The sequence below is a fragment of the Ambystoma mexicanum genome, chromosome 4p (genome assembly GCF_040938575.1).
Source record: "Ambystoma mexicanum isolate Mex_15411 chromosome 4p, UKY_AmexF1_1, whole genome shotgun sequence".
Taxonomy (NCBI): Eukaryota; Metazoa; Chordata; class Amphibia; order Caudata; family Ambystomatidae; genus Ambystoma; species Ambystoma mexicanum.
In genome coordinates this window covers 536,022,491-536,039,036 of record NC_090927.1, presented here as the reverse complement: position 1 = coordinate 536,039,036, position 16,546 = coordinate 536,022,491, and the positions used below count along the sequence as shown (strand labels likewise).

The following is a 16,546-nucleotide window of genomic DNA, read 5'->3' as shown; positions in this document are numbered from 1 at the left end:
GGAGCTCATCCAGATAGGGAAACATGAATGCCTCCCCTTCTGAGGTGAGCCCCGTGCCACTGCTAGCAGCTTGGTGAAGATCCTGGGTGCCGAAGAAAGTCTGAACTGCAGGATTCTGATCTGATAGTGACCGTTCTGCACTTTGAAACTAAGCTACTTCCTGTGCCTCTTGTGGATTGCCACACTGAAGTAGGCATCCAGGGAGACTAGTCAGTCGTTGAGGTCCAGGGGCAGGAAAATCTGGGCCAGAGTCACAATCTTGAACTTATCTGTGCGCAAGTACAAGTTCAGAAGCCGCAGATCCTGGATGGTTACCAGACCACCATCCTTTTTCAGCACCTGAAAATAGGTTGCATACCAACTCCTGCCTCGTTCTTAGCCCCTTTTGTCAGAATCTGACAGATCGTCTTCAGTAGGAGCGGGTCCATGGCATGTATTAGTGGCCCGGCGGATTGTCCTGTTGGATACCTGTAAGGCCCAGCAATCAGAAGTGGAGTTCATACATTCCCTGGGAAACGTCAGCCTTGGTGCCGAGTAAGTTCATACCATTGAAGGGCATGTCCAGAGGTTTCGCCTAGACATCAGCAGCAAATCCAGAGGTCCTGAGTCAAGAGAATCGGTGCAAGACTGTGCTTGTGGCCACTGTCCTTGCCATGCAGTCTGCAGTATCCAGGCCAGACTTTAGAATCTGTCAGGTGGTCTCCTTGCCATCCCTGATCAGAGCCTCAAAGCCTTCACGCATCTCCCCTTCAGAGATATGCTCAGACGCCTCCACCATGACCAACTACAGACCAAAGGAAAACTTGGCCAGAGCACAGGAGGCAATTACACACTGGAGACCTGTGCTCGAAGAGCCGATAAGCTTCCTCCCCCATGCGGCAATCCTTTTCCTCTCCCAGTCAGGGGGCAAAGATGGAAAGGATGTGGTCTTAAGGTCTGCAGTAGCGGCCTGGTCCACCAAACTCCACTCTACAGTCTGATTAAAAGGCAGTAGCATCTCCTTCTTTGAACCTTCCTACAGGATGTCAGTAAATGTGTACTGACTCTGCAAATGTGAGGGGGCAGACAACCCACAGGTGTCGACACTCTTCACCATCAGGTGTTGAAAAGTGGCCTGTGGCTTGCCTGGAGTGGCAGCAGGGAGCATGTCGACCACTGGTGTCCAGGGCATTTGCCTCTTGCAAATCTGCTGTAAGATGCACCAGATTCACCACTAAACTCCTCTGGAAAATCCCAGATGTTCCTTCGATGTAGTGGCGTGAGCCTGAAAGGGACAGGGGCCCCTTCCTCATCAGATGTCCTCCAAATGAGACATTTATGCTCATCTGGGAAGCAGGGAAAATTCCATTGCAATCCCGGGGTCAATGGTGTTGGCGCAATAGTTGTAAAAGTGTGACCCTTGAACGTGACCTTCGTGCCTCTGCTTATGGATCCCCTTCCTGCTTGTCCGAGCGTGGTGGGATCCGTCAGCTTGGCCGAAGCCATTGGTGCCAGGATCGAGGCCACCAGTGTCGGGGCAGGAGCCGCCATCGCCTTGGCAAAGAAGTCAAGCATCTTCTGCCTAAAAGTCTCCCTGTCCTCTAGAGTAGAGAAGTTGTAAATTATGTCTTTGTCTAGTATGCTATTGAGCAGGTGAACCAGTGTTTGTTCATAATCCGCATAAAGTTAAAAGGAAAAGGAGATTTTTGAGATCACATCGGCCAAAGGGTGGATATGCGTGTTGAAAAGCCATAGTTAAAGAGCATAACACTGGGATAATTCACATGTTAAAGGTTCACTGGAAGTGTTCAAGATTCATCATGGTCGATTTTTCTTGTCAAAAAGTTCTCAAGCAGTGGAGGGGAGTTTCACCTAAGGCTGTAGCATGTTGAAGACAGTCAATGAGATAGTCAACGGTGGTGTAAGCTGCTGACATAACTAGTAGCATAAAGAGTCAAGGTTGGTTAGTGGCAGTTGCTTCAAGAACCTTTTCTAAAAGATACTAATGTGGTGTTTGTGTTCCTGCTGGGTCAGGATCCATGTGTCATGGGACATTTCTAGGAACAGTGATTTGAAGTTGATTTTTAGTTTGCAAAGGTAGCGGGCGCCCCTCTCTCGACAGAACAAGGCCTGATAACCTGTTCAGTGGTTATTAACCACTTGAGAGTTCGCAGCCACTGCTTTTACTCACTGTGCCTTTCACAGATGGGAAATATCCATTTGCATATCAGTCTTTGTCCTGCCCAGGGGCAGTCCAGCACCGAAATGCAATGGCAATTCCAACCTGAACGAGAGTACCACCAGCAACCCCATACACGTGTTTCACCCTTGTTGGGGATCATCAGTGAGGTGAAGCTGATGCCTCTCTAAGCACAGTGAGAGGGAGACCACGTCTGGTTGCCCCCAGGAGACCTAGGGTTACCAATCCAAGGTTCCTTGAAATTTAGTTTGCAAAGGTCGCGGGCGCCCCTCTCTCGACAGAACAAGGCCCGATAACCTGTTCAGTGGTTATTAACCACTTGAGAGTTCGCAGCCACTGCTTTTACTCACTGTGCTTTCACAGATGGGAAATATCCATTTGCATATCAGTCTTTGTCCTGCCCAGGGGCAGTTCAGCACCGAAATGCAATGGCAATTCCAACCTGAACGAGAGTACCACCAGTACCACTAGGTCTCCTGGGGGCAATCAGATGTGGTCTCCCTCTCACTATGCTTAGAGAGGCATCAGCTTCACCTCACTGATGATCCCCAACAAGGGTGAAACACGTGTATGGGGTTGCTGGTGGTACTCTCGTTCAGGTTGGAATTGCCATTGCATTTCGGTGCTGGACTGCCCCTGGGCAGGACAAAGACTGATATGCAAATGGATATTTCCCATCTGTGAAAGGCACAGTGAGTAAAAGCAGTGGCTGCGAACTCTCAGGTGGTTAATAACCACTGAACAGGTTATCAGGCCTTGTTCTGTCGAGAGAGGGGCGCCCGCTACCTTTGCAAACTAAATTTCAAGGAACCTGGGATTGGTAACCCTAGGTCTCCTGGGGGCAACCAGACGTGGTCTCCCTCTCACTATGCTCAGAGAGGCATCAGCTTCACCTCACTGATGATCCCCAACAAGGGTGAAACACGTGTATGGGGTTGCTGGTGGTACTTCCGTTCAGGTTGGAATTGCCATTGCATTTCGGTGCTGGACTGCCCCTGGGCAGGACAAAGACTGATATGCAAATGGATATTTCCCATCTGTGAAAGGCACAGTGAGTAAAAGCAGTGGCTGCGAACTCTCAGGTGGTTAATAACCACTGAACAGGTTATCAGGCCTTGTTCTGTCGAGAGAGGGGCGCCCGCTACCTTTGCAAACGTAATTTGAAGTTGTGTTGTGGTTAGAGTGCCAGTCTGAAGGAGGAGGACATGAACACAGTGATGACATTTCCATTGGTTATTTATTAAATGAGAATAAGGCCTATCTTTCTGTGCTGCTATATGGGTGTTCCCTGCCTATATACATAACTATGGTGCTTGTCAGTCACCAGGAAGTCTCAAATGAATAAGTCTGCTGTCCAAAAACGAGTTCTAACTGACCCAGTAACTATCTATTTTAACCAACTTAGAAAAGGCCAGCAGAGTGTCTCCCTTCTCCTGATTGTCTCTTCTCGAATGTTTCTTCTTCACTCCAGAGTTGTTCTTAGTATTCTAGTTTTAATTAGGTTCTTGTCGCTTTCTGTATAAGTCCTTGCAATTCTCTCACATGGTCTTTGGGTTGTCTCGCCTCTCAGGGATATTTTTGGAATACTCACTTTTGATGTTCTGTTCTGGGCTGGCATGCCTTTTTGATTTCGGAAGCTATAGTTTCTTAGGTGAGATGTCCTGGCTTGATAGTTAATGTTTCCCCTCTCCTGGGGTGGCTCACTTTGCGTATATTTTCCCTTATGGGGTCCCCTTGACTTCACTTCATACCCATATACTTCTCTTTCTGGTATGCTCCACTCTGTGCTTCCTGAACTATGGGATACTTTCCTCCTCTTCATAGGGTGTTTGTTCCCAAATCTTAATGATCTCTCTTTCAGGCTTAAATGGGATTTTCTCTCTCACATTAGTACAGTTCCACTTTATCGACTTTATATTCAATATCTCGTAAATTTCCCTGAGATGTGTTTGTCCTGTTTCGTAATGATTCTTCAGCGGCCTCATGGGTTCTCCCAGTCTCCCTGTTACGTCTGGGTTTGCAGGCGAATGTCCCCGGAGGCCTGCACTTGCTCGGGTTCTCTTTGATCGCTCTGTTTCTCTGCCTTCCCAAGTCTGCAGGCGTCCCACTCTCGGTCCTCTGTCGCTCTGTGACCAGCTATGACTGCGGGTAATGGGACGTCTCGCTGACTCCTCAGCGTTGTGGTTTCGGTGTCGTTTGATGGGCGCACAGCCCACCACAAAGTCATTGTGGTCACTACACCACTGGGATTTGGATTCCGACTGCCTCTGCTTCGCACTGCACGAATGTGCTGGGTCTCCAATATTTTACTCTCACATTCAGGCAACTTCTGAAAGTTGCAGGCTATGCGGCCCTCCTCGACTCTGCATCTCTCAGGTTTTATGCTGTCAGGGGGCTGTGCCTGCTTGCATTCTCTTCTGCTTCGCCGCTTGTTCTGTTTTCAGTTTACTCATCACAGTTAAAGGGAGGCCCCCTCTTTAAAGAGCCCGATCCTCTTTATTGCTCGTAACAGTATATTTTGGTTTGGTCTTCAGCCACATCTCTGGGCTTCACAATGTTCTTCATATCTGATATTTCCATGTAGGCCACCATGAAGAATTGCTTAAGGAGTTCCTCACAAGAATGTGAGCCTTTGTCCCCAAAGGGGAAGTCACTCCCAGTGAGGTCCCGCTTGACCAGACTCCTATGGAGGGTCTTGCGAAGTAGGCTGATCTCCCTAGCCTCGAAGGGGGAGGCTCCCCCTGCGGTAAAGCAGTGAATTCCCTTGATTTGTCACATTCGCTTTTCTTTGATAGACTCCACGTCAGCATTTAATTCAGTAACAGTGTTATGGCAGCAGTCAAAAGGTCACCTGGGATGATGCCCTTCATGAGTCACATTACACATCTTGGATATGGATGGGTTTAGAATCACCAAGTGCTCTTTTACAAATGAAGGCAGGCTTGGGACTGCTGGAGATATGAAGGACTTAATTATTTCCATTACCTTAGTCATGTAGTTTATATGTCCATATGGTTGCCACCATAGGCGACACAAACATTCAAATCAAACCCCACTGCAGCACTCCGATGAAACAATTACTTGCATTCACCTGTAATCTGCCTAATTGCCACTCTGCACCTACTCACACATGAAATCAACGAACTCATTAGCACACTATCCTCAGACAATTCTTACTTACAGAAACATGGCTCAAGCCCCAACACATGCCCATTATCCCTGACATGCATCCATCATACTAGCTCATCGAACCCGGACTATCTACACAAAGTGGTGGCATTGCCATCCTATATAGTCACTTACATTTAACAATCCTACACACTCACTATACACATCCTTTGAAGCACCCTCTCTCACTTGCTCCCCTCCATCACCACCACACTCCACCCCACCCCACCCCACCTTTATCCACTTCATTTACCGCCCCAACACACGATCCTTACTTCCACACTGACTTCACAACTAACAATCACAGCTCTCCATGCACCAACATCTACATGTGCGACTTCAACCTTGCGGGTTCCCTTCCAGAGAGCATCACCATACTAATGAGTATCCTCACTCCACACATACCCTGTGATTTCATACAACTCATCACCTACCCCACACACATAGCTAGCAACACAATGGACCTTTTGATTCTAAGCACAAATCATGTCTGCGTGGAAAATCGAATCTGGATGTCATGGTCTGACCACTTTGAAATCCCCTTCAGAGTAACTCCACCATGCAGGATCCCCCCACCTGCCACACATCCCTCTCGCCCCAATCCAGAAAGATCAAACATTACAGAGACAGCCTTAGCACCACTCATACCACCGTCTTCAACTGGGGCATGTTCTAAGGCGTGTAACATTGAGGTGCATTCCATTCCTGCCATAAGACAGTTTGATGCCCTGAAGATGGAATGTTAGTCCGAAATGCATTAGCCAACACCGTCAGCCTCTTTTATCATAGATGAAATGTGAAGACATTCGTAAAGAAGTCTTTTTAAAATAACCAAGAGGAAGAAGAAAATATTTTTCATCGGTAACAAATACAAATGTTTTGTGTAGAGTTCTATCTACAGGAGTGCAATTATGGGACATTTCCTAGATTCCCTTTTTGATTTTGTTTCTTGGGTTATGCAGTTAAAACGTGTTCTTGTTCTCCACTTTTGTTTCCACCTTCTCGATAAAAAAAAAAACAAGGTGGCAAGTTCCTCGAACAGCATCTGGCGTCCAAGGAAAAAAAATAACTACGGTCTGGGACATGCATGGCATCATACATAGCTCTCAACTCACACGCATTTGGCGGGTGTCACCCGCCTTGTAAAGGGCCGACTCACCCGCCAAGTCACCTGCACACCCATTCATTCCAATAGGCGTCTCACCCGCCAAAAACGAAATCGGGTGAATTCACCCGCCTTTGCGTCGCAAATGGTTGAGTGCTATGCATCATATGAGAGCATGAGCTGCAGATGAGGAGACTCATGCAGCAGCACACAGGTGTATGTAATGCTTTGACATGGAGATAATGAAAGGGAGGTCCGATTAAAAGGTCACCGTTCCTGAGATGAAATTACCTGCACCATTTTATTAGTCAAAATGAAAAAACAGGGCATATGTGACACAGAAACATGATAAATTACGTAAACTATTTTTACCTTCCAGAAAAGAATGCTGCAATGCCGGCAGAAATGCAAAGTGTCCCCGTAGTGCTCCTTCTTCGGATAGTATTTTTGAAGTGCGAAGTACATCAGTTTCCAGTTAACATGGCCTTGTTCGGAGATGATGAAACGTCTACGGAACTGAAGATCAATCAACATTTTATTTTAGCTTAAAATCTAATGAGGTTTTTAACAATATGGAAATCTATACCTTTGTGATGACCTCTTTCATAAAAATATGTAATAATAAAATGGGAACAATATATTTTATAAAATAAATTAACTCCGTTTCATGCAGACAGTTAATTTACAAATTGAAGATAGAAGCTCAAGACAGGTTAGAGAATGGCCCACAGCATCATGAGTTCTACAGTGCCATCACATATTGCATGGTTCATGCAGCATATTTTACTTACATTCATGGTTCAAATCATCAAGGATAGATGTATGCAACATATTGCGAGCTTACTTAAAGGGATGGTCTAGTAAAAATGTTTATTTAAAAAATAGATAGGCAACATAAAAAAAAAACCTAGCATTCTCCGTTTTAAAACTTCCTAAGTAAAATTTTGAGCTATTCAAGCTCAAAATTCGCAAAAGCAAGCACATGGGCGCATCCATTTTGTGAAATGGAGGCCCTCCTGTGCTGGCTTTTGCTTTTGCGGCACTAATGAAGGAAAAGCCAGCCAGCTGTAGTAAACAAAGGCTACCGCTGGGTGGCTTTCCCTTCATTAGTGCTGTAGGCGGAGGACGGGGACCGGAGACCAGAGCAGGAAAGCTGCAGCTGAATCTCGGTAAGTGCTATTTATTTATTTTTTAAAAATAAGCACTAGCTGCTGTTTTTTTTCTAAGTTTTCCGGGCTGGAGGAGCCTGGAAAACTTAGAAATAAAACCGCAGCTTTAAAAACGTTGTATTTATGTTTGCGGTCGCTTTTGAAGCGACCGCAAACATAAATACAACATTATTGTGTTGGAAAACGCTGCGGTTTTTCTTTCCAAGTTTCTCAGGCTCCTCCGGCTCGGAGGAGCCTGAGAAACTCGGAAAGAAAAACCGTAGCGTTTTCCAACACAACCGCGTTGTGTCTGCCTGAATCTGCTTTCCCATTTGGGGCTCTCGGGCTCCCCACAGGGAGCCCGAGAGCCCCAAATGGGAAAGCAGATTCAGGCAGAAACAACGCGGCATTGCGGAAAACAACCGCATTGTTTCTGCCTGAATCTGCTTTCCCATTTGGGGTTCTCGGGCTCCCCACGGGGAGCCCGAGAGCCCCAAATAGGAAAGCAGATTAAGGCAGACAACACAGCATTTAGCATTTCCCATTTGGGTCTCTCGGGCTCCCTATGGGGAGCCCGAGAGCCCCAAATGGGAAATCAGCTGCAGGTAGAAACACTACGCGGCATGTAAACATAACCGCGTGTGTTTCTGCCTGCTGTGGCTTTCACTTTGGGTCTCCGGTGCTCCCCTGGGAGCACCGGAGACCCAAAGTGATAGCCACAGCAGGCAGAAACACACGCGGTTGTGTTGGAAAACGCTGCGGTTTTTCTTTCCAAGTTTCTCAGGCTCCTCCGAGCCGGAGGAGCCTGAGAAACTTGGAAAGAAAAACCGCAGCATTTTCCAACACAATAACGTTGTATTTATGTTTGCGGTCGCTTCAAAAGCGACCGCAAACATAAATACAACGTTTTCAAAGCTGCGGTTTTATTTCTAAGTTTTCCGGGCTCCTCCAGCCCAGAAAACTTAGAAAAAAAAACGCAGCTAGTGCTTATTTTTTAAAAAAAAAATAAATAGCACTTACCGAGATTCAGCTGCAGCTTTCCTGCTCTGGTCTCTGGTCCCCGTCCTCCGCCTACAGCACTAATGAAGGGAAAGCCACCCAGCGATAGCCTTTGTTTACTACAGCTGGCTGGCTTTTCCTTCATTAGTGCCGCAAAAGCAAAAGCCAGCACAGGAGGGCCTCCATTTCACAAAATGGATGTGCCCATGTGCTTGCTTTTGCGAATGTTGAGCTTGAATAGCTCAAAATTTTACATAGGAAGTTTTAAAACGGAGAATGCTAGTATTTTTTTTTATGTTGCCTATCTATTTTTTAAATAACATTTTTTACTAGACCATCCCTTTAATATGGTAGTGTTTACTCTATTTAATCATGAATTAAAGTTGCCCTTACCCTTTCTGGACTGTTGGACCCGTCATATGACCTGATCTGACCCAACAACAAAATGCAAAAGGTACTTTATGAGACTGTAGCTTTGACCAATGTCTAACCTTACACAACATACGCAGTTGTTGCTATGCACACTGACATTTCAATACAGCATATAGAAACTTGTAAAAAGCATACTAAAAGTAGAATTAAAATGACAATAAACATACCGAAATATAATTCAGTAAACATTTTCTAACACAGTTTAGGACTGCAATAACAAACATTGAAGAGTAGTTGTGTAATTATTACATAAATATCAACAAGCATTGACACAAAGACGTTAGGCTTTGACATTCCATATGTACTGCCATCATAATGCCTGGCACAGACGCAATAAGATATAACCTCACAGGTACAGCTGATGCCATCATATGCGGCAATAACACATAAGAAAGTCCCAACAGATAGATAAATGTAGAGACGAGCAATGACTCCTTGAATAAGTTGTGAGTGGCACTAGTATGCTTTTCTGAGGAAAGGCACAGTTGCATTTTGCCTACTAGTATCCGGACTACAAATTATGAAGACACTCCCTTTAAAAAAAATCTGCTTTCAAAACATATTTTTTATAAAACAATGTATATTTCTCCATAACACCACAGGAAGAGACATCTTTTCACCTCTGATCTGCCAATCAAATAGCTTATGAGCATTTAATGAGCTCGCTATTTAAATTTTCTGTATTTTTACAATTTCACATACTCCATTGTGGCACCCCCAAGGTGGAACATCGTTAATCCCCAAATAAGTGGCCACTGGTCAGGGTCTGTGCCCACAGGCAGGGGTATGGGCAGGTTTATACAAGCCGCTCAAAGTATATAGTGGTCACTGTGTCCCCTGAAATGGCAACTACCACCAGCCTGCTGCCATGGCCAATGGCGATCGTGTTCCGGCCGCTTTACTGGCCCTCAGTGACACACCAGCCACCGTCCTGTCAATGGGACATGTCCTAGGGACGAGAGCCCAGGTGCAGCCTGTGAACCAGCTTGGTGGCCCCTGGAAAACCAGGGGCTCACCCAGTAGCCCATGTCCTTTATTTGTTTTTGGTGGGTGGTATGATTGTACCCCATTGGGATTTGCCTAGTCTCAGGGCAACCCCCCCAAAAGGCTATCATATGCCTCTTTTTAACATTTTCAGGGCAGGCTCTGGACAGACCCTGCTAAAAGTCCATCGGCCCCATTGACAGACTCATGACGCTTTTACCCCTTGCAAACAACCAGAACATCTCTCTTTATAGGTCCAGAGGCGCAGTTTCTCCCAGAAGGCGGCCAGACACAAGTAGCCATACATTTCTATTGTGGTATGTGGATTGTTCCTGGTGAACCCAGATATTGCAATTAGTTATTGGGCAGAAAATAAACTGGCAACTGATTCACAAAATTTGCGAAAGCACACTTTCTAGATCAATTGCCCCCTCCTCGCGAAGGTTTGGTGCAAATCTATCCAGCAGTTTTGGTCAGAGCAAACTTTTGTTCAGACTTTGTTCAATACATGGGGAAAAAATATCAGAACCCCCTCTAACTGTGCCCACATTCCGTGATGCAGCCTCATCAAATTCTCCAAATATATCGAGAGCCGGGTTTATATTATATGTAAGGTTTTGTCAAGATCCGTTGAATGGCGCCAAAGTTACAAGCCTCGCAACAAAGCTCTTCCTATATGGAGTCCATCTTAAGCATAACTACAGGGATGCTATTGACAACCCTGTAATTATAGGGTGACGGCTGACACCCTACAGTTAATGTGAACCTCATGGCCAATTGACTTTCTCAAAATGCTATGGTTTTGACCCATTTGACAAATCAGAATGCATATTTCCATAAGATTTGATTTTGCCCAGGGGCAAAAAACGGGATGGTTTGTTGCAAATCCGTTCATAGGTGCAAAATGTGTAAAGCGAAAACATAAAATGTGTGCGTTATACTTTCTGCATTGGTTTTATATAGGGGGATCATGGAGTTTACCTCCAGGTTCGTATATTACAAATCCTCCCAAAAAAGGGCTGACAACATTGAGGAGAGGGTTTATGACAGGATGATCAGGGATAAGAAGCTCAAAATGAGGCAAGAACTTCGTAAGCTCAAGGCGCACTCATTGTTACGCTCACCTGGTCTCTGCGTGGAAGTTGGGGCCCGGTTGCAGCCCTCCCAGAAGTAGGACCCCTGGATCTGCTTCCTCCCGCTGCGATGAATTGGAACCCTGCTCCTGCGTAAATATGAAAGGGCGTAAGTTCACTGGCCTGCGAGTGAATTCCCTCTCAAAACCTTCCTCCCATAGTGTTGTGAGCATGCATCGTCCCATTAAGGCTCACTTGAAGATTATTAAGGGCAAACTCTCCGTCCTGCTACTTCTGGCAGGGGCGCATGTAGAATGAGGACCGAGTTCCTTCACTGGTCCTTTATACGTGGCGTCCAGTCCAGCTGTGATGATTCCACGCCTTTCTGGTAAGTGTCTTTCTGTTTTCTGTTTATCGTAAAGTATTGGTATTGTCCTCTTCTCAGCCTGTTGCCAGCTCTGTAACAAGGTCTATCTTTCTCCCCACATAGGTGTGCTTGAGGTCCAGCAGAGCAACAGAGCCCGAAGTAACTCCTGATGAGGAGCGGAGGATTCTGCGGCGGTCCGGCAGCAGGCAAGTGTGCTTTTAAGGACAAGCGCAAAGAATTTTGCAAGCGTAATCTTAAACTGCAGGTTTGTATGTCTAACCTTGTCTTTTGTCCTTTTACAGGGTCCGCCTTCGTAGGGGAAGATGATGTCGTATTGCAGAGTCCAGAGCTGGAGTTCTGCGTGCCGGAGGTGAAGAAGATGTTGTGGCCAGAGCTGAAGTCCTGCGACCCGGAAGATTAACAATGGATGCCAGGCTCAGCGGTGATGGATGCAGGTGTAAGCTGACTCCAAGAGGTAAGCAGGGACAGGAGACTGGAATCCCAAGGTAAGTGCTAGTTAACCCTGGCGGCGGTGAGCGTTACGCTGCATGCAAATGCAGATTAACGCAAAGCATGTGCCTTGGGGTTGGGCTGGCTTTTATAGCTGAGCTCTTAAGGCCACGCCCACTAGCTCAGTCCTGCTTGCCACACCCTGCCACTCCTTGAAGTTGCACGTGCAGCTGAAGATAGATAGATGGCCAAACCCGGACTGGTTGCACACAAGTGGAAAGTTCTTGAAAGCACTCCTGCCCATAATAAAAGAGTCCTGCTTCTGTTTAAAGCACTCCTGCCCATAATAGAGTCTTGCTTATGTTTTTCCATGAGCCTGGCGCCAGGACTGAGTCCAATCGGGCCCCCAATGTATACACCTCTCAAAGGGAACGTGCGTGAACCATGGTGTCCCTTGCTCCCTCCACCTGATGGTGCCGCTCCTGTGATCCTGGGCAAGTGGCCGTGACACTTAGCATTAAGTGATAGACCATCTATGATTCGAAGAATAAAAGATAAGTATACAAATTACATTTACTGGTGGAAATATAACGCTAAATTCAGGGAATGGCAACACCTCGTAAGATCCAGAACGCAAAAAATTTCTCTAGCATTTGGAGAGCCCTGAGTAAGGCCAAAGGAAGCAAAAACCATAAGATCATAAATCCTATTAATGAAGTACAGTGAATGAAGCACTTGACAACCATGCCGGCTGCTACTAAAGGTAGTAGGCAATTCCCAGAAAAATACATAAGAAAACTCCCAGCTTAAGAAAGGTATTGCAGAATGGTCAAGAACAAAGAATGTCTGGAGACTGGGAAGCATGTTTTCACGGCTTGCTCCACGATGGGGCCTATTTATGTACAAAATGTAGGTGCCCTTGTACACGACTAGGACACCATTAAGGAAATGGAATTCTGGTTGCAGTGTCTAAACACAAACTCGAAGTCCACCCGTATCGCCCTCTACAGAGTATGGATAATAGTAAAAGTAAAATTACAGGTTGAATAAGTAGAAAGGACAATCACTACCCCTGTTGATATTGTTTTAATAAATTGTATTTATGTAGTGAATGAAAATGATTTGTATTTGTATTTACCAACTTCCTTGATTTTATATGGATTGTATGTTGTGTTTTTGTAAGTATGTTATGACATCTAAATGAATTTATTTATATATGTTTAAAGTTTTAATAACTGTAACACATTAAAAAATAGGGAGATGTTCAGCCCAAACTGCTGGATGGATGTTCGACAAATTTATATTGCGAGCGTCAGAAAGCCCGAAAATTATTCCTGAGCTTGGTTTGGAAGAAATTTGTTTTAAATTAAGTGGAGGGTGGGATGCCCGGGCAACATCATCTTTTATGCATCTCCCATAGTGAATTGCAGCAGCTGAATCTTTGCAAATATCAAAAGCCACCATTGTTTACTTGCGAGAATTACAAATTACAATTTTTTAAAATTATATTCGAAGGAGGGGAAAGAGATATTTGACCCAAGGGAAAATATGAGGAAGATAATCAGTAGCATTTGTAACGTTTTGGAGTTTGTAAGTAATCTGGGAATGTATTTTCGTTTTGATCTTGTCCGTGTATTTGAGTTCGATTTTATTAAATCTACTTTGGATGAGGTATCTCGATGGGAAGAAGAGTTACTAATTCTAATTGCATGCTTCATTGTATTCAAGTTCGTTTCTCCTCCAGTTAAAGGGTTAAACCCTGTTCATGCTGTTTTAAGAACATGCTTTCCGAATGACTGGCATGGTTAAAACATTTGACAAATTATTTTGCCTATTTAGATGTTCGTGCATGTGTCGATTGGCACATTGTTGTATGCCATTTTGCATATTTTATTTGCCATTGCTTTTGACTAGCTGTGCCTTTTTATGCAGCTATGGTTCCCCTTATCGTAAATAATATCACCATTTTTTTGAAATGTTTCCATAAACAATCCCCGCAATTAGTTGCATTAATTCTTCTACCGTTTGTTAGCTCAATGTATCATTTGCAATTGTTACAGTAAACACGTGATCATCGCAGTTGAAAAACCCTGTGTTTACTAATTCGGCGTCCAGTCTCAAAACTTGGATCCCCCTATGAACATTAACCTATGTGTTTGTTCAATAAATCAACTTTGAATGTTGCAGTACGCGCATTAACCCTGAGTGTAATGCGCTGTGCTCCATTTGGAATTCATGCACGTGTTTGTTCAATGTGTTCACTTTAAATGTTAAATTTTAAAGTAACGCGCAATTGTCTTGCCTGTACTTTGCCGTGCTCTATTCATTAAACCACATGTCCCTCTGCTCGCATCCCTCTTCCAAACCATACGCAATTAGCTAAATGTTTCATGTCTTTTTACTTACAGAGAAATGCAAAGAAACCATGCTCGTTATTCCTGAATCCATACCTGTTCATGGAGTCAGCTCTCCTTGTGTAAGTTTTTCTATCGTTCCAAATGTTTCCTCCCTAAGATACATAAAGACTTTGAAAGGATACCGGAAGCCAGACCCATCCTTAGTGGCATACGCTGGGTGACTGAACATTATCTGCATACATTGATGTTATGATCAGGCCCTTGTAGAACAACTGCCTTCATATCTTCTACGAGTATACTCAAGACACTGAAAACTATACATTGGGAAATTGGCTTTGTAATGGTCATACTAGACATCCAAGCCCCATACACATCTATCAGACACGATCTAGCATTATAGACAATTGAATACATATTCAGAGATTTCTGTGCATCGCACTTCCACCAACGTAACATGCTCTTGGAAATGTTGGAGACAACATTGCAATATAACAACTTTATTTTCAACGACACCTATTATGGACAAGTGCAAGGAATAGCTATGGGCACCAAATACGCGCCAGCACTGGCTAATCTTTTTATGGGCCTCTTCGAGGATACCACCATCTACACTAATGAACAGTATCGGAAAAGAGCGCTGCTATGGGCAAGATACATAGATGACATACTGCTTGTCTGGAAGGGAACTAAGTTACAACAACAACAATTTACTGACAAATTGAACATGAATGACTTTGGGATCACGTTTCTGGCAACACAAAATGACAAGGAAATAGACTTTCTTGACCTCAAGATATATGTATCATGTGACAAGCTAATGACACGAACGTACATGAAACCGACAGAAGTTAATTCAACATTATATGCTAGCAGCAGTCACCAGAAATCAGCTATACATAACATACCAGCGGGAGAGTTCATCAGAGCAAGAAGGAACTGCGAGGAACAAATCTTTTTTTAAAAGGAATGTGATTTATTATCAACCAGAATTCGTGAAAGAGGCTACCAACGTAACATAATTCAGGAGGTGAAAACCAAGGCACAATTAATGAACAGACAAGAGTCTGATGCAAAAGCAAAGACCTAAGAACATACAAGGAGAGAAAGTTAAATTCATAACAAAATAGTGTCAGAACCAGCATGAGATTCGTATGATTCTAAAGAGGCATTGGCATTTATTACTTCTTGATAAAGACTTAAAGGGTTGCCCGGAGGATGAACCGGCGATCATTTTCAGGAAAGCGGACACTTTGAAAAACAAATTGAGTCCTTCCTTTCTAGAAGCAAGAACAGGCACTAACATAGTTGAATCCGGTGAGACGAGGTTTCCAAAAATGTGGAATGTGTACAATGTGTAAATATGCGTATCCAGATACAGACCAATTTTGTGACTCATATGGGAATAACGTAATGATTAAGGAATTTATCAACTGTAAAACGAGGTTTGCTGTATATGCATTGAAATGTATCTGTAATAAGATATATATAGGCAGCACCATACGGCCATTGAAAGTAATAGTAAGGGAACATATTTCCTCCATCAATAGTCAGGACCCACGTTTGGCCTTGACTGCACATTGGCAGAAGGAACATCAAATGGAAGAGAAATCGGAGATTAGATTCATAGGCCTGAAAAAAGTAACACTCAATAAGAGGGGTGGAGATAAAGACAATCAGAGGCAAGAATGATTTTCTACTTCTGCAGCACTTGCATAGGTCTCAACTCAGACAATTAAATGAGTTCCTTTTTATGATTAAGACTTGGACCACAATTATTAATCACCTTTATGCCATTAAAAGTGACCGTGATGAAGATTAATATTCCAGTATGACAATAGATGGTAAATATTGGTGACTAATGTTGTACACATACAGTGTTACTTAAGTGCATGAAGGATGTGTGGTGGTAGGGTCACTAACAATACATATAGCACTATGTAGATTTCTCACTGCTATGAACAATGGTGTTTTCTCTGGAACTGACAATTGGGATATTAATCAATAAGTGAGGGATACAAACGTGTTAGTTATTTTTATGTCTATTGGGAATAGTTGGGCCAATTTTCTGTTGCTATAGCAGCAATATAGAGGATGGGTGGGGTCAAACTTATCACACCTATCTGTACAATGTAATATAGAGGTTGATGTGTACATAACACAGGATTTGTTGATGAGAGGTAGATTATCTCTAAACAATCAGTATAAGCCCAGGGAACATGAAATTTCCCTGGTAAATATACGGGACGCTGACTTAATACACAAAGTGTTTTTCAATTGCGATAAC

The 16,546-nt window shown here is 44.1% G+C and overlaps 1 protein-coding gene across 15 annotated transcripts in view; it reads right to left on the bottom strand.

Moving 5' to 3' along the window:
* The window catches only part of FBXO25 (F-box protein 25), a 989,471-nt gene that overhangs the window by 289,561 nt on the left and 683,364 nt on the right, over positions 1–16,546 (bottom strand). For all 15 annotated transcript variants that reach the window (XM_069606066.1, XM_069606067.1, XM_069606074.1 and 12 more), the window contains one exon: positions 6,825–6,968. In XM_069606066.1, coding sequence (XP_069462167.1) covers positions 6,825–6,968 — 144 coding nt within the window. The remainder of the gene's footprint in view (positions 1–6,824; positions 6,969–16,546) is intronic.